Source organism: Geotrypetes seraphini, chromosome 11 (genome assembly GCF_902459505.1).
Source record: "Geotrypetes seraphini chromosome 11, aGeoSer1.1, whole genome shotgun sequence".
Classification (NCBI taxonomy): Eukaryota; Metazoa; Chordata; class Amphibia; order Gymnophiona; family Dermophiidae; genus Geotrypetes; species Geotrypetes seraphini.
Window position 1 is genome coordinate 136,665,447 of NC_047094.1, and position 23,703 is coordinate 136,689,149.

Below are 23,703 nucleotides of genomic sequence, written 5' to 3' on the forward strand. Positions count from 1 at the left end.
ATTATGAGATGTCTTCCTTCATTTGTGAGCTAGATGGATTTTTGCCTCAAGGGGTAAATTTGGTTTTTGGATAGCGTATAATTTCTTTGTAATCCATATCTTATTATGTTTGAATGGATGTAATAATGTTGAAAATACTTAATAAAAAAAAAAAATTTTTTTTAGTAAAACAATATCAGCTTTCTGCCTCTCTAATTTTGCTGCAGAAGGAGTTTTTAGGGATCTAACCAAACCCTTTAATGTTGTGTCACCATATAGGTAAATTCCTTCCTGAAGGTATTCAAAATCTCGAAGCCAGAGGTTACCAGGTACAAAAAGTTGACACACTTTCATTGGTCCATGGAGCAAGGAGAAACAATGACGTCATCATTGGAGTCAAAGACCCAAGAAGTCCCGATGCAGCTGCTATGACTATATTATAGCTTTCACGTATTCACTGAGTAATGTGTCCCACCAAATAGAGAGAAGCCCCATTTACCTATTTGCAACAGCATTTTCCGCTTCAAAGGGACAATTCTATAACAAAAGGGCAAATAATGACATGCCTAATGTCTGGACTCATAGCATATATGTGCACAGCTGCCAAAATTCCACCTAAGCGCTGTTCTGAAAATGCCCGCTTAACTTACACAGGGGTCCTTTGACTAAGCTGCATGCGCATACCACAACTTAAAATGGCAAATTCTGGGACGTGTGCTAAGAAATATTTTTTTATTTTTGTATGGGAGCAGAGAGTGAGTATTTCTTGGCCAGTCGTTTATCGCACGCCAACTGATTAGCATAGGATTACTGCGTCAGCCCTTTCCACCTACAAAATAGGTATCAGTAAGAATTTTTTAAAAAATGGTCTGCATGCCAATTGCGACGTTAGTGCATGGCTTATTAATTTAAAAAAAAAAAATCAGCCATTTTACTGCTGCAGTAAATACGGCCTTAGCGCCTGGGATAAACCTGCATAAGGGTGCACTAAGGCCAATTTTTACTGCAGCTTGGAAAAAAGGACCCAATAGTGCAAATTTGCAAGTGGTGCCAACTCATGGGCGGCATGCCAGCACTTACACCAGTTCTATGGCTGGCATTAACCTCTGGATGCCTGAAATCGCAGGTGATCCTAGGATCCACAGGCGAATAAAATTAACAAGCCGTTAACCACTAACAATTGGCCGCTAACGATCAGTTTATTGACTTTAATTGGCACTTATTTGGATGTGCGCGATTCTGTATCTCTCTGTGCCCAAATCCTCTTGCATGCAACCCAAAAGGGGGTGTAGCCATAGGAAGGGCATTCAATGAATTGCTTGCAATGTTACAGAATCTGGGGGAAGCGTGCCAGGAGTTGTACCTAGTTTCAGCTGGCATAAGTCCTTGACACAAAGCTGGGTGTGAGAATCCCCAATAAGCGCTAATCCATAAAGAACGCTCATCCCGGATCACTCTTTATAGAATAGCGCCAAGTGCTGATTTTTCCCAGCCACCTATTTTTCGGCGCCGTTTCCTGAATCCGGCCCTAAATTGTAAGCGCTTGGACATCTAATTAAGCTCGTATTTTATACAGGGAAGGAAGTACCTAGGTTCCTTTCTAGAATAGGATTTGGCAGTGGCATAGTATGGAGGGCCTGGAGGCAGACCATCCCAGGCGCCATCTTGGTGAGGGCGCTGGCAGCTCTCCGCCCCCCTCCTCACACCACGTTCACATCCTCCCCGCCCCGTAACTCTTTAAATCTTTCCCTGATATATAACATTTTTATTATATCATTATTAATATATTCAATATAATTACCTAAATAGACAAATACCACTCAACTAATAACATACAGAACCCCCAATTCATACAACCAATCTATCATAAAACTTGTATCAGTAGAAAAATACTTGACGTTTCCATGTTGTCACTTAAATCATTCTACTTCCAGCCTGTTCTTATTATAATTCCAATTGATTTGTGCTATATGGTCACTTCCACAATCTGTCCAAATTGTGTCCAAAAATATTGCTCAACACGAGACCGTGTTTCACCGCTAAGGCGTCTTCAGGAGCTTGTTGGATTGAGGCTCCGTCTGTTAGCGGCAAAACACGGTCTTGTGTTGAGCGATATTTTTGGACACAGTCTGTACAGTTTGTGGGGAATGACAACTTCACACACAATTTGGACAGATTGTGGAAGTGACCATATAGCACAAATCAATTGGAATTATAATAAGAACAAGCTGGAAGTAGAATGATTTAAGTGACAACATGGAAACGTCAAGTATTTTTCTACTGATACAAGTTTTATGATAGATTGGTTGTATGAATTGGGGGTTCTGTATGTTATTAGTTGAGTGGTATGTGTTTATTTAGGTATTTATATTGAATAATGATATAATAAAAATGTTATATTTCATATTTATAAATTGAATAGTTTTTCATGGTATATATTATCTAATCAATTGAAGATTAGTGAAACTATTGAATAGAACTGATAAATCCTAGGGTTTATTGTTTAAATCCTTGCCAATGCGAGCAACTTCGAGCTGCTGCCCACGCCAGCCTGGCTTCTCTCTGAAATCACTTCCTGGTCGCAGGGCCAGAAAGTGATGTCAGAGGGAAGGCCAACGCCGGCGTGAGCAGCAGACCAGCCAAGTTGCTCGCGCTGGCAAAGATTTTAAAAGGTACGGGGGGGGAAGGGAGGGTGTGAGTTTGGTGTGGAGGGTGGAGAAGGAGCAAGGGGCATGGAAGAGGGTGAAGAGGAGGGCACGGGGGGGGGGGCAACTCCTACCCTCACCATGCCAATGGACTCTGCCCAGGCGTCCTGTTATAGAATTGTCTTTAGAGCGTCAACACCAGGTGGCACCACTGGTTTGTCACTGTCCCCATTTGATTTTCCAAATAGGCGCATAAACCAGAGAAAGGTGTGTTTAAAAGTCGGAAGAGCAGCACTGCTCACTGTGCTCAGGCACTGCAAGTAGACTGCAAATAGTATTTTACTGATGCCCTTCATAAAGTGGTTTACTCTTTAAAGGTAAACTGCTCAACTACAAGGCGAATAATCAGTTTCAAACTTGACAAACTTCACACACGGTTGAGAGAGGCGCATGCCAGTAACTTAAATTTTATGAAGAACGAGCCTCAGAAATCGAGGCCAGGCAAACTGCTTATCATTATGCAGCACCCACCGGTGAGACATGTTGCCAAAACCAGTGCCAAACCAACCCAATAACAGTAAGAAATCAATGGAGGAAAACTTTTTTTATTACCCTTTTTATTTGATAAATTGTAGTTGCTTTCTTTAGATTTACCCCCTCTTCTACAAAGCCCTTTAAATCTCTGTGGGCTTTGGGGCCGTTAGTGCGACTTTGTAGAAGAGGTCTTTAATGTTTGTAACTTCTTAGGAATGTCTAATTTGATTCGGTTGTTAATCTACTTTTAACTGATATAGCAAAGAGGGAATAACAAGTTATTGTATTAGGAGAACTATAATGGTTCATGATGTTTAATCAGCTAATTTGTGATATTTTTCTAAAAAGTAACAAGAGGAAACTCAACAAGTGAATGGATAGAAAATAATAAAAGCAGAAAGACAGGGAAAAAATGCTTGAGTACCTGAATAAAATCATGAAAACCTCTCCTGGGAGAACGGTATAGAAAATTGAATCAATCAATCAATAAAATTGTTTTGCAACTTGTCTCCCTTTTACAAAACCGTAGTGCACTTTTTAGCGCTGGCTGCGGGGGTAGCAGCTCCATCGCTCAGAGCATCAGAGCTGTAACCGCTGTGGCAGGCGCTAAAAAACACATTACGGTTTTGTCAAAGGGGGGATGATAACAAGTCAGCCCCATTTAAAGATGAATATTAACTCACCCCTCCTTTTAGAAAACCGCAAAAGCCAGTGCGCTGAATGCGCTGTGCTGCTCCCGACGCTCATAGGCACTCTATGAGCGTCGGGAGCAGTGAAGAGCATTCAGTGTGCCTGCAGGTGCTAAAAACCGCTTTCACGGTTTTGAAAAAAAAAAAAGTTGAAAGTTAGATCAACTGATTATTACTCTTTCTGATTATAAATATGCGAGTTTAAAATCTAGGACTGTACCACAGTGGCCAATCCTGGTCACAATTACCTGGCAGAAACCCAAATAGTAACAACATTCTAGAATCTCAAAGAATAGCAAAATTCCGGAATCCCAAATGGTTGCAAAATTCCAAGTGGAATTCCCAAAAAGTAGCAAGATTTTATGTAGAATCTCAAAGACTAAGCAAGATTCCGGAACCCCAAATAGTAGCAACATTCCATGCAACCGATCCAGGGCAAGCCGTGGCTTCCCCCATGTCTTTCTCAACAACAGACTATGGACTTTTCCTCCAGGAAATTGTCCAAACATTTATTAAAACCAGCTACGCTATCCGCCCTTACCACAACCTCTGGCAATGCGTGTAGGTCAGACAGTAATACACATGTGGCAGGAAGAGCCATTTTAGAGGAAAATGGTGGAAAGGTCCATATAGGAAGGATAGCAAGAAGCTCACATCTACATGAGTAGGTGCAAGTACTTGAGAGGGATTGCCATTTTGCAAAGCTATATGTACATTCCCAACGTTGGAATCACTCAGGGGTAGCTATTAAAGTGTGATAAAAGGTACCCTCTTACCACACCTGACTGACCCTCCCCCAGTAACATCTTCTCTTCCATTATTAATGTTCTCCCACCACCCTCCATGAAGGGGGTTACCCTTCCCATCATAACCTTCCCTTAAAGAGGTCACCTATCTGATTTCCTCCCTTCCCTCTATCAGAACACCCCCTTCTGACTCACACTCCTTCCTTCCAATAGAACCCCCTTTTCTGATCTCCAACACTTCTCAAATCCTAGCTTCCAAAACCCCCTCTAAGCCCACCCTAAACCCATTTATCCCCACATATAGGGTAGCTTGAACCCCAGAAGTAGTGCATGAGAGTACTGCTACAGATCTTCAACACTATTCTGAAGCCAGCACCGGATGGGACAGGAGCAGAGGGCGATGCAGTTCCAGGTCTGGGCAGTGGGGAGAGAGTACAGCGGGGGGGGGGGGGGGGGAGAAGTAGATTTTCATCAGGGGGTGGGGCTTGAAAGGGGACTTTTGGGAGCTTGCATCCAGGGATAATAAGAGATCAGAAAAGGTAGGTCTTGTCTGGGAGAGACAGGGGATCATAAGGCAGGCTCTGATCAGAGGGAGAGAGCTCTGATTGGATGGAGGGAGGGAACGATCAGAAGGGTGACATCGTTGGGCGGGGGCAGTGATTGGAGGGAACTTGGGCGTAGAAAATGTGATTGTGGTGGTGTCCAGTAAAGTGCAATAAGAGGACACCTTTTGCTACACCTTACTATAACACCCCTTTGACTTGTTCATGGGAATAGTCAGAGTAAATCCTGATGTTTAGCTGTCAGGATATACACATGCACGTTGTAATTCTGCCAGAGCCATTGGCTTCACCATGTCACCATCCAACATACAAATAGTTCATATAGACAACATGTGTAAAAGCCAGCTTTCTAAATTTATGTAGGTGCCAGTTTTTACAAGAGTATATCAGGAATGGGGCTTCAAAAAGGAGGGCCATAGTGATTTTTTTCTATACTTTCTTACCTTCTTGCCAAAGAGAAGCTCATGGCCTCTTGGATCCAGAGCTGTTGCAAGGGATGAGCAAAAAGGCAGCCACCCTGGGCACCAAGATGGGAGCAGGGGGAGCCACCTCGCCTACCTTGAGCATGCAAGCTGGAAAGGAAAGGGGGGTGCCAAAAGCTGGATCTCTGATAGAACCCAGCAAAGTCTCAAAGAGGGGAAGGAGTGAAGATGATAAATTCACATCTAACTCTAGACTCTAGCGCAGGGAGTGTGTATGTAGAAGCTTGGTTAAACTGATAGCACTGTCATTTTGTTTTCCAGTATTATTAGCAATTTTCTGCCCTGCTGTCCTGGTTTTCAGAACATTCCACTGTATGTCGAATCGAGTCTCAGACGACACAATCTAATCAGTCACTTCTAATATTACTTGGCTTTCTTCCCTGTACAGAAAGAACTCTTGTTTTTTGTAAATTATACATTTCAATTTCTAATGTTATGTGCAATGCAAAGTCTAAAAGCTGCATCCTCAGAGTTACACTTCTTTGAACAAAGTCATCCAGAATGGGCCACATTCTTTTTTAAATATACACGGTGTTTACGAGAATTGTGATTAACAGGGAGAAAAACTAATAAAGACTTATGGCCTTAAAAAAGATATGTAAATACAGTAAAACCTTGGTTTGCAAACATAATTCATTCCAAAAACATGCTTGTAATCCAAAACACTCATATGTCAAAGCGCATTTCTCCTTAAGAAATAATAGAAACGCCACAACCCAAAACCTTTAATACAAAACCATCGGCTCAGATGTGCTGATGTGATGCGTGTATACTGTATATACTCGTATTGCAAGACTTTGCTCGTTTAGAACAGTCACTACACTCCCGCAGTGTCAGAGAGAAAAGAACCATCGTCTCAGTTGTGATGATGTGACGCATGTATACTGTATGTACTTGTACTGCAAGACCTCACTCGTTTTGAATAGTCACTACACTCCCGCAGCGTCAGAGAGAGAAGAACCATCGGCTCAGTTGTGATGATGTGATGCGTGTATACTGTATGTACTTGTACTGCAAGACCTCGCTCGTTTAGAACAGTCACTACACGCCTGCAGAGTCAGAGAGAGAAGAACCATTGGCTCAGTTGTGATGATGTGACGCGTGTGTACTGTATGTACTCGTATTGCAAGACTTTGCTTGTTTATCAAGTTCAAATTTAATAAAATGTTTTACTTGTCTTGCAAAACACTTGCATACCAAGTTACTTGCAATCCAAGGTTTTACTGTACACACATAGGGAGAAACATCAATTTTCTCTGTGATGGAACTATATCAGTCATCCATTATTTGCTTAATTTGTGAAGTGCTCAGACCTGCAAGCATAAGTATTCAGTGTAAAAACCAAACTGAGGTTGCCGTTGGGACCATCATTGCCTTCACTGTCCCGACCGCCGCTGAAAACACTAAAGGATTACTCTTAATACTGAATGTAGTTGAAACTTATCTGATGATCCTTGGCGGTCAGCTGGCTCCCCTGTTCAAATGGCAACCACAGTTGTGAGCTTGCTTGTGCGCTAAAAAGCAAGTCGCCCCCCCCACCCCGACTCGAGTTTCGCTCTCTTCATCGGGAGGGGACATGTAAGGAGATAGCAGAGCAGAAACTGCTGTCCAAAGCAAAGCCGGTTTACTCGTCAGCTTTGCTTTGGACACCGCGGTGATATCATTCTGTCGTATCCGTACATGCGCGGATGCCATCAGGGGGCAGGGCTGGGGGTAGAATGGGGTGTGACACAGGCGGGGGCGGGGCCATGGGTCTGGATTTTCCTTCAGGAAAATCTGGTAACCCTAATCTGGCCCAAAATAATAATAATAATAATAATAACTTTATTTTTCTTTATCCGCCACAATCTTGCGACTTCTAGGCTTTTTACATTCAAGAGAGCTGGACATTCAGCGAGTTACAATATGCAGATAGTCAGAGGAAATACTGAGTACATCAACTTTAAGAATGCGAAAATATAAAATATACATTTCGCTAAGAAATTTCCAAGAGGACCTGTTAGGAAAAGGTCACGAATTACAAAAAATACATCGAAAATTACAATATACAGTTTAAGAATTTTTAGTGGGGGGACATAGAAGAAATATCCCCAATTGCAAAATACAGTTTAATAAGGATTTCAGAGGGGGTATATTGGGAACGAGAAAAGAAAGAAGTGTTCGCTGAAGATTCTGTTTAGGTGATATATTTGTCGAGTAGGTCAGTCTAGCTTTATTAATGTAGTTGTCTAGCCAGTGTTGTTGTTTGTTTGCTTGGTACGCGAAAGTTCTATCCAGAAAGGTTTTGTATTTACAATTGGTAATGCTTGGATATGCAAAAAGATAGTGGTTTCTGGTTTGTCTTATAGGGCTGTAGAATATGAAGTGAGATAGCAAGTACGGAGGAGTTTGAAACATATGCAGGAGAACTTGAAAATTATTCGTGCCTCGACTGACAGCCAGTGCAGTAATTTGTAGTAGGGGGGGGGGGGGGTGACATGGTCGCTCTTTTTTAATCCAAATATCAAGCGGACCGCTGTGTTCTGAATAATTCTAAGTTTCCTCACTGTTTTTTTGGGTATACTCATGTAAACGATATTGCAATAGTCCAGAGTAGAAAGCACTAGTGATTGCACTAGTAATCTGAACGATAATGGCATCACAAGTAATTATCGATGCACCAATTCCCCAAGCGGAAATCTGAAGCTTATACTACATACCTGATTCAGTCATCCTTTTTACCGAGCTGCAGTAAAAAGTTTACAAGTTTATTAAAAATCTGATTGAACGCCTATCTTGAATTCTAGGCTTTTCCTGCCCACTAAGGCCATTTTTACCGCTGCTGGAAAAGGGCCACTTTTTCATCTTTTGAATTAATGGCCATGCACTAGTGTTGCCGTTGGTGTGCGGCCACTAACTACCATTAGCGCATGAGGCCTTACTGCCATCCATTTTTTGGTGGTAAGAGCCCGTGAGCTAATAATTTCATAGTTTGTTAAAATTTTGATTAAATGCTTATCATTGCATTCGAAGCGTTGTACAACTAAAAGCTATATATGCATTGACTGATTTGCGCTCTTACGCCCACTCTCCAACCTAAGTCACGCCCCCTTCAAGAAGAATTCTGAAACACTATTGATGGTTTGTGCACGCACATTTGGAATTTACTGTTGGGTGTCTCAATGCGTTCCGCGTAAGCTCTTTTAAGCACCAGTACGGTAAGAACGCTCTAGTGCTTATGCAACTAAGTAAAAGGATCCCTTACTAACCCCTTCCCCATTTTACGAAGCTGCGTTAGACTTTTTTTTATCGCCGGCTGTAGCAGTATTAGCTCTGACTCTCATAGAAGTCCTATGAGCATCAGAGCTAATTCCGTCATGGCTGACGATAAAAAAGCCTAACATAGCTTCATAAAAGGGGGAGGGGGGAGGTTATTTTCTCATATGAGAAAGCCTCAGCAAATTTAACACATCTCGTAAGTAAAAATAAGGCCTACATGGTTGTCTATGAATTTAATTATTCCTGTTTGTTAGGGGGTTCATAAGACAGCACCATTCATTTCAAAAAAAGGCAGAGCATTGCTCAGGAGAAATATTTGACACTCGATTGTGCTGAAACTCGGGTCTATTTTGCCCTTCCGCACTATGAAGGCTGTTATGAGGAGAAAGCTAACAGTTCACACTCCCCTATTAAGGTGCCATGAGCTTCGATTCGGAGAAGCAAGTAATCAAATCGGCCATCCAGATCCAAAATTCTAACCTGCAGCATATCACTCCTTCTGAAATTAAGTCGCTGTAGCTGCAATGCTCCCTAGTGTGGAGGCAAGAAGGAAAATGAAAAATGCAGGGCCCATCTTGGGCAAATTTGCTTTGAGTCTTTCTCTACCCTTAACTAATTGCAGATAAAAATCAGTGCTCCATTCGTCTTATGCTACTGCCCTATTTACAGTTGCTTTCTGTTGAACCTCGGTATATTATTACACAACTGCCTTGTTTCTTTACAGAATGGTTGTTATTTAAAGCAAAAGGGGGATTGGGATCACATCAATCCATAATTGTGGAATTCACTGGTACTGTATTTGTTATTGCAATGAAATTGTCTGTCCTTGTCCCTTGTTAACACCATTAAGGTTTTTGTACTAAAACTGGTTTTGAAAAATGGAATTGATCTCCTGTGCTACTTTGAGAACTGTTAAGAAAGTGAAGCGTAGCATGATTCCGTGCTTTCTTCCCATCTCCATGAATTTTTGTTTGGCCTCTGTTGCTCTTCTGTAGTTGCATTTAATGGATACACTTTATAGGTCCGATTGCTCCCACGAACAGTCATAATCCATCAGGTTGGTTAAAGATCACCCCAAAACTTTTCCTGGTTTCGTTAAACCCCAGACTTCCCCTCATTTTAAACTAATACTGGCAGCTAAGACACCATTTCAGTTCTGAGTCACTTTGAAGGCGATGCACTGGTGAATGAAATTTGCACACATGGGGCCTTGTGTACCAAAATGCCTGGAAACCTGAAATTCTGTACTCATTCTGCTGCTCCTCAGTATCTCTCCTCTCTTGTCTCTCCCTATTTTACACCCTGGCAACTCCGTTTTCTTGTCAGCACTCTTTTCCTCCACTGCCAACTCCTGACTTTTCCTTCCACTTTGCTGCGCTGTATGCCTGGAACAACCTGCCTGACTCAGTGTGTCGAGCCCCATCTCTGATAGCCTTCAAGTCCAGGCTGAAAGCCCACTTTTTTGAAGCTGTGTTTAAGTCCTATCCTGCCAACTTGTAAAGCGCCCATATCTGTTGTCATTCCCTCTTACTACCCTACCCCCTCCACCTCTTAAGTCCCACATAATGCCCACCTAAATATCATGTATAAATTCACATTTGTCCTCTACAGTATGTTTGACATAATGAGATTGTAAACTCTTTCAAGCAGAGACCATATAGCACTGTGTGTGTCTGGTAGTGCTTTAGAAATAATAAATAGTAGTAACAGTAGTACTTTCATGTATTATAGTCTGTAAAGCCCCCTTTTAGGATGGTTCTTGCAGGTTTTCCATTCCTAATGTTAAACTTTCACACTTAGAATCCTAGTTTGCATAGGGGCTGTACTTAGGAAGTGGGATATCCAGATTGAGATGTGCACAGCTCTCAAGTATTTTACAAAAGGCTCAGTAGCCTTTTGTAAAGTATGATTAAGGACGCCAACAAATATGTGTGTATGTGCTGATATGTACAGTGGGAGCAGTGATTTCAAAAAAAAAGTGGCATCATTCGGCAGCCAAAGCAACAGGAAAAAAAGATGCAAAGGAAAGTGTACAACAGCCGGAAAAATGGATAAAAACATTCACAATCATTATTGGTTAAACAAAACAAGCACTGGACTGTAACATGTATTTTGATGTTCATTATTTTATCTTTGTCCAGTCTACTCCGTAATCTCATTTTGGTTGCTATCACTGCAGAAACCCCCGTTTCACAAAGACAGGGTGTTGGAAATAGAAGCAGGGTTTTCAGTGCTTTTGTGGCGTTCTCAGGATATTCCACCTTGACTTTAATCCAAAATGTGTGGAGATTTGAAGTTTTCTCAGACATACTTTTTTTTTTATTAATTCAATTTGTTTATTTAAGTAATAAAGTAAAGGAAAAAAATTACATCATACAACCAAGAACAGAGGACAGAAAGTGGCATTAGACAATGCGACATTGCAGAAAGCAGAACATCCAAAATGTACAGTAATTAAGGTAATATAAAATCATAGAATTAAAGAGATTGTAAGTATTCGTCAATGGGAATCCAAATATCACGTGTTGGAATTAAACAGTTAGTTCTCCTTTTATCTATAGCATATTGCTCATATCTTTGAATTCTATTTGTTTATATAAAAGACAGACATACTTTTAAGGCCTTTTTCAAAGAAGCTCTCCATTTGTTTTTTACTCATTGTGGGCTTACCGGAAAAAAAAAACACCTTGTGACTGAGAAAAGTGTAGGAAAGAGGCACGGATGAAAGTGGTCACCTTGCAGACTAATGTATTCCATTTTTAAAACTGTTCTATGTGACCAGGCCTTTCTTCTTCTCCACTGCACCTTCACACCAGCAACAGGTCTTTTCTCTCCTCCTCCAGTGCTCCTCTATGCCTCCACACTGTGTGGCTCCAGACTGTGCCCCAGCATTCACTTCTCTTTCATTTCCAGAGTTCAAGCATTGGGCTGCAGGGGAAAGATCTTTTTTTTGCCACAATGAATCAGCTGTTTTTTTGCTTGTGCGGGCTGCGGGGGAAAGCTCTTTTTCACCATGACGAATCAACTGGTTTTTTGCCAGTACCAGAAAAGCTGATATCAGCTGCACAGCCCAGTTTGGCACCAGCTACCAGTCTGTGGCCCGGTGGTTTGGGACCACTGCCCTAGAGGACAGGGGAAATATGATACAGACATTACAGTAGTTGAAAACTATTAACATACAAACTTTTCCAGAAATGAGGATATGAAGTTGCAAGAAGGTAAGTTTAGTAGTAACATCAGGGAATACTTTTTCATGGAAAGGATAGCCTTCTGGTAGAGGTGGTAAGGACAAAAACAGTAGCAGCATTGGAAAAAAGTGTGGGATAAACAGAGAATCTATACATACAAAGTTTAAAATGGCCTTCACACTTCAGATGAGGAATAGATGGGTATAACCTGGATAGAGCAGTAGATACAACCCCAACCAAGGGCATAGTAGTTACAATTCTAACCACCTTACCGGAAAGAGTAGATGGCATGAGAAAGGGAAGAGAGAGGACAGATGCTGGACATGGGGAGGGATAATTCATTGTTCATTACCACTGATTAGAATCTTGTTGTAAACAGCATTGAATTCTTGTCAAAACTTGCAGTATAGAAGAAAATGTATGTTATGATATGGATAGGGATACAGAAGGGTGATGGCAGAAGGTGGGGGCAGTGATAGGGGCAATACTGGACACATGAAGAAGGGATAGGGGCCCAGAAGAATGATGCTGGCCAAGGCAAGAATATGGATTAAGGGAAGGATAGTGGAAGGATAAGAGCAGAGACATGGGAAATACTGGACAGGGTGGAAAGCAACAAAAAGGATAGTGGACATAGAGAAGAAATGGCAAATGGACAGAGTCCTTGGCAAGAAAAGTCAGAAAAAAGTAGAAAAATAAAATGACTGGATGAGAAAGGTAGAAAAAGAATGTTATTTTCTATTTATTGATTAGCTTATGTCAAGTTTTGAAATGTACATCTGCCAGAACTGGTTTTTAGACATGACTGGGGCCAACAGTAAAAACATCCAACTTGGTGGTAGTAAATCTCCAGGTTTAGAATGGCCAACCTTGGCATCTCTGCAGGATGCAAAAATAGTATAGTGTAGTAGTCAATACCAGGATACTGTGGCTCGGGAAAACAGGGGCAACGATTATGTCTTAAAACGGTCAGAAATTGCCTAAGACTTTCATCAGAATGATGGTCGGGGTGGGAGAACGTCAATACCTCAAAGGTACAGAAAATGTAGAAGTATGTTTTTCAAGGTGAATTATGCTCTAGACCAGGGGTCTCCAAAGCCCTCCTCGAGGGCCACAATCCAGACGGGTTTTCAGGATTTCCCCAATGAATATGCATGAGATCTTTGTGCATGCACTGCTTTCAATGCATATTCATTGGGGAAATTCTGAAAACCCGACTGGATTGCGACCCTCAAGGAGGGACTTTGACACCCTTGCTCTATGGCAGTGGTTCCCAAACCCTGTCCTGGGGGACCCCCTGCCAGTCGGGTTTTCAAGATATCCCTAATGAATATGCATGAGAGAGATTTGCATATAATGGAAGTGACAGGTATGCAAATCTCTCTCATGCATATGCATTAGGGATATCTTGAAAACCCGACTGGCTGGGGGTCCCTTGGACAGGGTTTGGGAACCACTGCTCTATGGCAGTGATTCCCAACCCTGTCCTGGAGGAACACCAGGCCAATCGGGTTTTCAGGCTAGCCCTAATGAATATGCATGAGAGAGATTTGCATATGATGGAAGTGATAGGCATGCAAATTTGCTTCATGCATATTCATTAGGGCTAGCCTGAAAACCCAATTGGCCTGGTGTTCCTCCAGGACAGGGTTGGGAACCACTGCTCTATGGGAACCTTCCAAGGGGCAGGGGTTTCAAAGTCCCTCCTCGAGGGCCGCAATCCAGACGGGTTTTCAGGATTTCCCCAATGAATATGCATGAGTTCTATGTCATGCCTATTTCCTGCTGCAATCCAACTGTTTGCAAACAGATCTCTTGAATATTCATTGGGGGAGGGCCGAGGTGGTTGGACGGCTTCTCGTAACCCGGAAGAACACAGCGTCCACATCCGGGGTGTTCGCGCAGGCCCCCCCCCGTGGCGCGTGACGTCACGAGTCACGTGCCGGCTCCAGCTCGAGTTTGTCTCTTTCTCAATCGCCTCCGTCGCTTCTTTAGCCTTAAGTCTCTGCAATGCCGTAGAGCGAATCGGACGTCTGGACGCCGCCTCGCGCCCCTCTCGCCTCAGGCGCGCGCCACGCAGGTAGGCTGCCGGCGGGGAGCGAGCCACCGCCCCCCCCCACCCCCCAGCGCGGGCTCCCGCGACGGACGGCGAGCGAGAGGGAGGGGAAACGGCGGGGCCGGGACGGCGGGGACGCGGAAGCGACGGTTGACGGCTGCTCAGCTGTCAGAAGGCGCTCGAGGGGGAGGGGCGCGCGCGCGAGCAGAGACGGTTGGGCTTCCCCTGGCAAATAGGAGACGTGCGCGTGGGCCCCAGAAGCGTTGGGGTGGCGCGAGAGCCCAGGGCTCCAGGAGAAGGAGGAAGTCCCTCCAATGAATATGCATGAGATAGATTTGCATCTCAAGGAGGCAGTGCATGCAAATAGATCTCATGCATATTCATTGGGGAAATCCTGAAAACCCCGACTGGATTGTGGCCCTGGAGGAGGGACTTTGACACCCCTGAGCCATTGATGTAGTCACTTCTCCAGACCAGGGGTAGGCAATTCCAGTCCTCCAGAGCTGGATCCAGGTCAGGTTTTCAGGATTTCCCCTAATGAATATGCATGAGATAGATTTGCATCTCAAGGAGGCAGTGCATGCAAATAGATCTCATGCATATTCGTTGGGGAAATCCTGAAAACCCCGACTGGATTGTGGCCCTATAGGAGGGACTTTGACACCCCTGAGCCATTGATGTAGTCACTTCTCCAGACCAGGGGTAGGCAATTCCAGTCCTCAAGAGCTGGAGCCAGGTCAAGTTTTCAGGATTTCCCCCAATGAATATGCATGAGAGAGATCTGCATCTCAAGGAAGCAGTGCATGCAAATCCATCTCATATATATTCATGGTGGAGATCCTGAAAACCTGACCCGGCTCAAGGACCGGAATTGCCTACCCCTGTTTACAGCAGGAGTGTCAAAGTCCCTCCTTGAGGGCCGCAATCCAGTCAGGTTTTCAGGATTTCCCCAATGAATATGCATTGAAAACCATGTATGCACCTAGATCTCATGCATATTCATTGGGGAAATCCTGAAAACCCGACTGAATTGCGGCCCTGGAGGAGGGACTTTAACACTCAAGCGGTTTTCCCTGTCTGTCCTGGTGGCTTCACAATCGTCTAATGCAGTGTCTCTCAAACAAAAGGTAGTGGCCACAGCTTGAGGCACCCAGAAGTGCGTGAATGTCACCATCATGATGTCACGCACATGCATGACATCATCACGGCGACGTCCACGCATGTGCAAAGGCCTCCAGAAGACACCAGTAGAGGGTGCCAGCAGGGAAGAGGGCCGGTGATTGCCTATAGCAGTGTTTCTCAACGACTTTGAGCTAAGTACCCCCTAAGTCTAACAAATATCAACTGAGTACCCCAACCACAGACCTCCCTAGGCCCACCCAAATCCCATCCCCTTTACTAATTGTAATGCAATTTTAGCCATTCATTTTTCATGTACACACATACATACAGAAGAGATAAATTCTCAAAACTGACACATTGCAATCACTATATTGAAAATAAAATCATTTTACCTACCGGGCGATCCTCTGCAGGCTGCTGTAATTAGCTTTAAAAGGACGCTAGAGAGAAGGGGGAATTGGGCAGTGCTGGCATTGTACCGCGTAGGGAAGTCAGCTGGCAGGCACCTCTCGGCACACTTGGAGTATCAGGAGGCACACAGTTTGAGATACACTGATCCAATGTACCTGGGGCAATGGGAGGGTTAAGTGACTTGCCCAGAGTCACAAGAAGCAGCGTGGGTTTGAACCTTTAACCAATAGAAATAAAACCCGGATGTCACAATCTGTCCTCCTTTTTCTGGACCTAAACAAACACTAAAGAGGCACTCAAACATTTGTAGAGCTGCTCCTTTTTTTGGAGCCATATGGGTTAACCCTAGCCCATCTCAGCAAGTCATGGTTTCATACAAACTACTATGTACAGATCTTGGGATGGCTGGAGTTGAAATATGTGTGTATTTCCCATTTTACAAGGGGAATAAACGTATTTTTTTTTTTTTTTTTAAAGTCCATGTTGGCTTTTGCACCTCCTCTGAATAGCATGGATATGGCTTGTTTGGACTTGGCTCTTTGAGGAGTGAGAGAGGGAGCAATTGTGTTTCTCTCTCTGGCCTTAACATTTCAGCTCAAGAAGTTGAGTTTTAGAACTTAGGGGCCGATGCACAGAGCATTAGTGCAGCAGCTACTAGCAATGCTCATATGGTTTCCGTTCAGGTATTAATTTGTGCCTGAAACCATTACTACAGAGCGCATTGAAATGCATGTTCATGCCACCATTCTTGAGGGGGGAGTTTTTCCAAGTGCTTGTACAGTGGAGAAACATTTTGCCTGGTAAAGAGCAGCTTAGAAGAGTTGGTTGAGAGGCTCAGGTGTCTACTGGCACCCCCTTCTCTCCTTCCAACCCAGCCACTCTGCCTCGGTGGTCTATTGGCTCCCCTTCCCCTTATATAAAATACTTGCCTTAGCGTTCTCCTTCTCTCTCCTCCCACAGAATGAATGCCCTGGTGGTTTAGCAGCCCAACCCCCATACTTCATGCAAGGCAGGAGCCTCTGGGCACCATCAACTGCAAAATGGTGATACCATGCCCTGTGCACTGCATTTTGGGATGGGATGTACTGGGAGGGGCTTGTTTACCATATAAGAGAAAAAGGCTGAAGGGGGGGCCACTAGACCACAAGGACATTTTTTTTTTTTTATTTGAGGAAGGTGGGATTGGGTTAGGGGGAGTCAGTCATGTGGGAGCAGGATGGTTGCCACTGGACACTAGGGATATGTTTTATGGGGGAGGGGATAGAAGTATCAAGTTGGGGGTGAGGGGCTGATGCATGTTACAGTACGCTTGTATGGTGGTGTTTTTATTTTATTTTTTTATGATGTCAGCTTATCTGTCTGTGCCTGAGCCAACCACTGCTCTGGTATTGACAGGAGAGTTGACATTTAGCACTGAGCTGCAGATTACTGCCATGGTTTTAATGCACAATTTATATGTTCATTAGTTTAAACATTCTGCTGCAATTTTTGGCACTGTTTTTGTGGTAGAATCTTTATTGCAAGCCTTTGAGTAACATCCCCTCAGTCTATGACTGGTAACTGGCTTGTTTTGTAGTTTTGCAGAATCAGGCACTTTCCTATAAAGTTGCCTTTGGGGGGGACAATTTTTTTTATTCTAAACTTGCTGGAAGACCTGCTAGTGTATACATATGTACTCCTTCTTGTTTTTATGCATGTTGAACATCGAACTTCTATGTTCTTTTCTGACCATAGCTGAACTGCTTCAACTAATAGCCAATCTGTCGATCAAATCGGGAAAGATTCCGGAAGACTGGAAGGTGGCGAATGTTACGCCGATCTTCAAGAAAGGTTCGAGGGGAGATCCGGGAAACTACAGACCTGTGAGTCTGACCTCGGTACCGGGAAAGATGGTAGAGTCACTGATAAAGGACAGCATCATTGATCACCTTGACGGACACGGGTTGATGAGGACCAGTCAGCACGGTTTTAGCAAAGGCAGATCGTGTTTGACGAACTTGCTGCACTTCTTTGAGGGAGTAAACAGACAGATAGACAAGGGTGATCCTGTTGACATTGTATATCTGGATTTTCAGAAGGCGTTCGACAAGGTTCCGCATGAACGACAACTTTGGAAAATTGCGAGCCATGGAATCGAGGGTGAAATACTCACATGGATTAAAAACTGGCTGGAGCATAGGAAACAGAGAGTGGGGGGGGGGGTAAATGGACAATACTCGGACTGGAAGAGCGTCACCAGTGGGGTGCCGCAGGGCTCGGTGCTTGGACCCGTACTCTTTAACATCTTTATAAACGATCTGGACATAGGTACGACGAGTGAGGTGATTAAATTTGCAGACGACACAAAGTTATTCAGAGTAGTGAAGACGCAGGGGGATTGTGAAGATCTCCAACGTGACAAAACCAGGCTCGAGGAATGGGCATCAACATGGCAGATGAAATTCAACGTGGATAAGTGTAAAGTGATGCATGTCGGTAACAAAAATCTCATGCACGAATACAGGATGTCCTGGGTGTTACTTGGAGAGTCCTCCCAGGAAAGGGACTTGGGAGTTCTGATCGACAAGTCGATGAAGCCATTCACGCAATGTGTGTCGGCGGCGGCAAAAAGGGCAAACAGAATGATAAAGAAGGGGATCACCAACATATCAGAGAAGGTTATCATGCCGCCTTACTGGGCCATGGTGCGCCCTCACCTGGAGTACTGCATCCAGCACTGGTCTCCGTACATGAAGAAGGACACAGTACTACTCGAAAGGGTACAGAGAAGAGCGATTAAGATGGTTAAGGGGTTGGAGGAACTGCCGTACAGTGAAAGATTAAAGAAACTGGGCCTCTTATCCCTCGAACAGAGGAGACTGAGAGGGGGCATGATCAAAACATTCATGGTACTGAAGGGAATAGACTTAGTAGATAAGGGCAGTTTGTTCACCCTCTCCAAGGTAGGGAGAATGAGAGGGCACTCTCTGAAGTTGAAAGGGGATAGATTCCGTACGAACGTAAGGAAGTTCTTCTTCACCCAGAGAGTGGTAGAAAGCTGGACCGCTCTTCCGGAGGCTGTTATAGGGGAAAACACCCTCCAGGGATTCAAGTCAAAGTTAAAGGAGTTTCTGCTGAACAAGAATGTGCGCTGGTAGGGCTAGTCTTGGTTAGGGTGTTAGTCTTTGACCAGAGGGCCGCCGCGTGAGTGGACTGCTGGGCACGATGGACCACTGGTCTGACCCAGCAGCGGTAATTCTTATGTTCTTATATCCTATACTAATTGGGGCTTTTGGTGTAACCTGAAGGCACAATTACTTGTATTTTTATGTACTGTTTGAAGAGTTTTGACAGTTAAGTTTAGTCTCTTCCCTTTGGAATAAGTTAGAGCAGTGGTTCCCAACCCTGTCCTGGAGGAACACCAGGCCAATTGGGTTTTCAGGCTAGCCCTAATGAATATGCATGAGAGAGATTTGCATATGATGGAAGTGATAGGCATGCAAATTTGCTTCATGCATATTCATTAGGGCTAGCCTGAAAACCCAATTGGCCTGGTGTTCCTCCAGGACAGGGTTGGGAACCACTGTCTTAAACAATCGAAAACACAAAGAAAGAGGATTTACTAAGACCTGGATTCTATAAATGGCACCTTAAGTTAAGGTGCTGGTAGGCGCTCAACTTAAGTGGAAAACGCATTTAAAAGAAAAATGTAGGTGTCTACCGGCATCTTATAAACGGTGCACTTTGACACCTAACGCCACTGTAGGCGGAGCTAATGTCAGAGCTGGGGTTAGGTGTTCACTCAAAAGGTAACGTGGGCCTTGAAAACCCTGGCCTACATGTCCTGCGCCCATCTTGCCCGAAGGCGCAATTGTATAAACAGCACCATCGTGTGATTGACGCGCCTAGTTGAAATAATTCTGTACCTGTTTGTAACTTGTTTTGTGCACTGATTTGGAAAATAAATCTAAAATCAACTCTACTTTGATAAGATTCAGCTTTTCAGGGACTTGTGACTCTGTATCTATGTAAAGACTTTTTTATTTGACAACTTTATAATCATTCCTATTTCTTTTTTTCAGATCTGAACTTTTGAGTGTTGCATTTAAAAATATCAATATGTGAAAATGTCTACTGGCAGTTGGGATCAAATAAGAGAATTTGGTTAAAATGTAAATTGTGGAAAATCGGCATCATTCTGGTAAGAGACAGTTGTTTAAAAATAATAATTATTGGATAAGATATAGGGGGGTGGGATTATGAATGATAATAATTGTTAATTATTAATATATGGGTGAATGGGGTGGGATTCTTTTATATTTATATATTTGGAGGAATATAAATAAGATTGTCAAGTGATTAGTTAAAAATCTTTCTGATTGATTATTATACACTTGTTGTAATATTTGAAAATGAATAAAGATTTAGAAAAAAATAAAGAAATAATAATAATTAAAAAATTGATAGGTCTGCCATTGAATCTTATTAAGTAAAGACTCAGAAAAGAAGTTGTAATGGAGCCAGTTCTCCCTTTGTACTATGTGCTTCTACTGGACCCAATAAAGCCAGTCTCCCAGTATCAATTCTTTCACATAGTTTGTATTGGTAACATGACATTTTTTTAGGTCTTTCAGCTTTTATCTTCCTTTTATGCATCCGAGTTTCTGCTAACTGTGGCCTCTGCCAAGCCATTGAGGTTCATGTTTCTGACGCATGTACTTCAAACTGCAGCTATGCTATTGGCCAGGGTGCTTCTGCATGTCCTGGCAGCTTGGCAGCAGGGAGCTGGTGCCAATTTTTATGCCAGCCCTATTTCAATGAATTATGGAAGCAAGCTATGTGTTCATAATTTAACTCTTGGATCCTTCATGTCAAAGTAATTGGTTCATTTCTTTTTCTTTTGAGGTTTTTCTTAACTTCATGATTGTCGTGAGTTTTCCTGGAAAGGACTGAAATGGTTTCAGATGACCTTTCTAACACCGATGAAATTTGTACATCACTGGGCTCTTCAGCCATGATAGACTTGGAGGCAGATCTTGACTCTGGAATGGAAGATACTGGTCCTGCGGATTCCACCATCTTTGTTGCTTTCCAAGGAAATATCAAAGATAAAGATTTTCAATTGAAATTCAACATAATATTGGAGAATGTGCCCTGCCTTTTAAACATGGGTAAATTCCACCTTATTTTACTACTATGAAATGTACATGCCACTGAATTGCATGAGTCACGTTTGCCGCCATCAGTGTTGCTCTGTATACATCAATATATTTAGCAGGGGGCAAGATGACACAAAAGTACTTGCCTAGATAATTGCTAGAAATCTTGTATTTAATAATGATCCTTAAGATTGTCACCTATTCTAAGATGGTTTCATACGAAGGTAAAATGCTTGTCTGTTGGTACAGAAGAATGGACGCGCTGGTAGGAAGTTAAAAACCTTTCTTGTTGAGGCCACATAAAAGGTGCCTGACACAAAGAGAGCTAAAGAAGCACCCAAGTTTGCTTTAAGGAATTACCTTTTTGGCTTTTGTATAGTCATTGGTTGTGACTTCTTCAGTCATTCTTTCATGCACTTGTTTATAGGGATTACTCTTCATGGTTTTTATTTGTATAATTGATGTGTGTTTTAGTATGTTGTTTTTCATGCTGCCCTTGAAGTAGAACATTTGCTTTTTCCCTTTGTGGAAAACCTTAGAAGAATGAAGCGTGTAACGACATAAATATTGGTCTAGATTAGAATCTTCTCTATGTTTACAACTACAGTGATTCTGTACAGTCTGCCTAATCTTTATAGAATCAAACTTAGTGCTGCACAAACAAAAAATCCCTAAGTCCCAATTTAGCAGGGTTGCTAACAGTACTGAACCGTACCATATATAGAATTAGGCCTTTAGGCCCATAGTCTATAAATGACACCTAACTTAAGCAGTAAAAGCTATTAAATAGAAACAAATTGTAGGCACCTTCCTCATGCCTACGGAGGCATGAGGTTGCAGTGGTTACCTTGCAAGCGGCGGTGTGCAGTTCCTATGCAGCGCAGGCGTGTCTTCAATGGTCTCAACAGATAAATAGATCAACAAAACCTTGCATATAAATCAGAGCTACACTATACAAAAAGTTATGAGCTAAGGTGCATAGCTTAAATACTTATAGAGCCTGTAACTAGTGCAGTGTTGAGAATGGGGGCATTACTCTCTTATATTTCAACACCCTATTAATTAGCCTTGCCGCAGTATTTTTGGCTGTCTGAAGTTTTCTTCAAGTGTTCAGTTTACACCCTGTCTAAACAATATTGCTGTAATCTAAATTGGCTAGAATTAGAATTAGCTCCTGCCTGGCTTTCAAGATCATTCACGGCATCCTTCTGCCCCTAATCCCTCTATCCTTCCTCGCCCTGACGCCTGCTACCACCAGAGCAGCCCACAGACATAAACTATCCTTCCCCTCTCTATACGGCATCCTCCACGCAGGTAAACTGGGAAGATCCCTCCTCTCCAAAATCACGGGCCTTTGGAACGATCTCACTATCCCGCTGCGGAACCTGGGCTCCCTCCAACTATTCCAAAAACAACTGAAAACCTGGCTTTTCTCTAACATATAACATCTCTTCTCCTGTTTACATCCCCTCTTTTTATATGCTTTTGTAAATCCTTCTCCTCTCTCTTCCTATATTTTTAAGCTTTGTAAACCGTGTCGAGCTCATCTGGAGTACTGTGGGCAGTTCTGGAGGCCACATTACCGCAAAGATGTGCTTAGAGTCGAGTCGGTTCAGCGGATGGCCACTAGAAATATCTCGGGGCTCAAGGGTCTCTCGTACGAAGAGAGACTGAACAAATTGCAGCTCTACACTCTGGAGGAACGCAGGGAGAGAGGGGACATGATAGAGACGTTTAAGTACATCACAGGTCGAGTCGAGGTGGAAGATGACATCTTCCTACTCAAGGGACCCTCGGTCACTAGAGGGCATCCGCTCAAACTCAGAGGAGGGAAATTTAAGGGTGATGCCAGGAAGTACTTTTTCACGGAAAGAGTGGTGGGTCGCTGGAACGAGCTTCCGGAGCAGGTGACCAAGGCCACTAGCGTGCTTGACTTTAAGAATAAATGGGACATCTACGTGGGATCCCTACAGAGGCCTAGTAAGGGGGTGGGTCAGTAGAGTGGGCAGACTTGGTGGGCTGTAGCCCTTTTCTGCCGTCATCTTTCTATGTTTCTATATAAACTTAAGACTTAGTTTAGTTTAGTTTAGAGTTTGAGCTAGTAATTGAAAAGCTTTGCTTTCAACTTCTATCTCCTTCCACCTTGGGTTCTGCATCCCCAACCCTATATGTCATGTCATGTCTGTCCAAGTTAGATTGTAAGCTCTTCCAAGAAAATGTCAATGTACAGTGCTGCTTATGGCTTTAAGTACCATATATAAGTGATAAAATAGTAGTAGTAATAATTGATCGAAAAATAAGCTTTCATCCTTAGTGTTCAAAAAATCTTGGTGACGAGAGCTGCAGTTGTTCAAACAGTTGGTTATTGATCGTTATCCCAAGTGTTTAAAACTAATCTTTATCACATAACTGATATTGTCAATTGTGAAACTTTTTGGCTTACCTCTAAAGGGGCTATTTTTCCCCCTATTAAATATTGCAGCCCATTTTTCCAATGTATTTATCCCTCTCTTTATTTGAAGATGTCTTGAATTTCGTTATCAAAAGGTGTGAATATCTTGACATCATCAGCCTGGGTTCAGTCTTCGCCAGTGAGTCCATTAAAATATTACATAAAATTAGAGAGATTGGGGAGCCCTGTGGGGCCCACCATACTCTGGAACCCAATCTGAGGAAAGAGAACCATGATATGATCTACATTGCATAAAACCCTGAAACCAGCTGTATACCGTCCACTTATTGCTTTAGGATCAAAAAGATTCAACAAAATTTGATGGTCAGCCATGTCAAAAGCACTTGATAGATCAAACTGTAGTAACATAACCTATTTACCAATGCAAATTATTCCTAAGCTGTGCTGTATTTAGGTCCAAATCCTGACTTTGGACTTGT

General features: G+C 43.0%; 2 protein-coding genes across 9 annotated transcripts in view; both read left to right on the plus strand.

The window, feature by feature from the left end:
- The window catches only part of GGT7 (gamma-glutamyltransferase 7), a 38,994-nt gene extending 38,068 nt beyond the window's left edge, over positions 1-926 (plus strand). For all 3 annotated transcript variants that reach the window (XM_033915145.1, XM_033915147.1, XM_033915146.1), the window contains exon 15: positions 259-926. In XM_033915145.1, coding sequence (XP_033771036.1) covers positions 259-422 — 164 coding nt within the window. In that variant the 3' untranslated portion in view covers positions 423-926. The remainder of the gene's footprint in view (positions 1-258) is intronic.
- Positions 927-13,907: 12,981 nt separating this feature from the next.
- Positions 13,908-23,703, plus strand: part of NCOA6 (nuclear receptor coactivator 6) — an 80,346-nt gene continuing 70,550 nt past the window's right edge. For 3 of the 6 annotated variants that reach the window (XM_033963117.1, XM_033963118.1, XM_033963120.1), the window contains exons 1-3: positions 13,908-14,164; positions 19,735-19,853; positions 20,558-20,823. In XM_033963117.1, coding sequence (XP_033819008.1) covers positions 20,607-20,823 — 217 coding nt within the window. In that variant the 5' untranslated portion in view covers positions 13,908-14,164; positions 19,735-19,853; positions 20,558-20,606. The remainder of the gene's footprint in view (positions 14,165-19,734; positions 19,854-20,557; positions 20,824-23,703) is intronic. The other 3 variants (XM_033963115.1, XM_033963116.1, XM_033963119.1) reach the window with 2 other exon arrangements.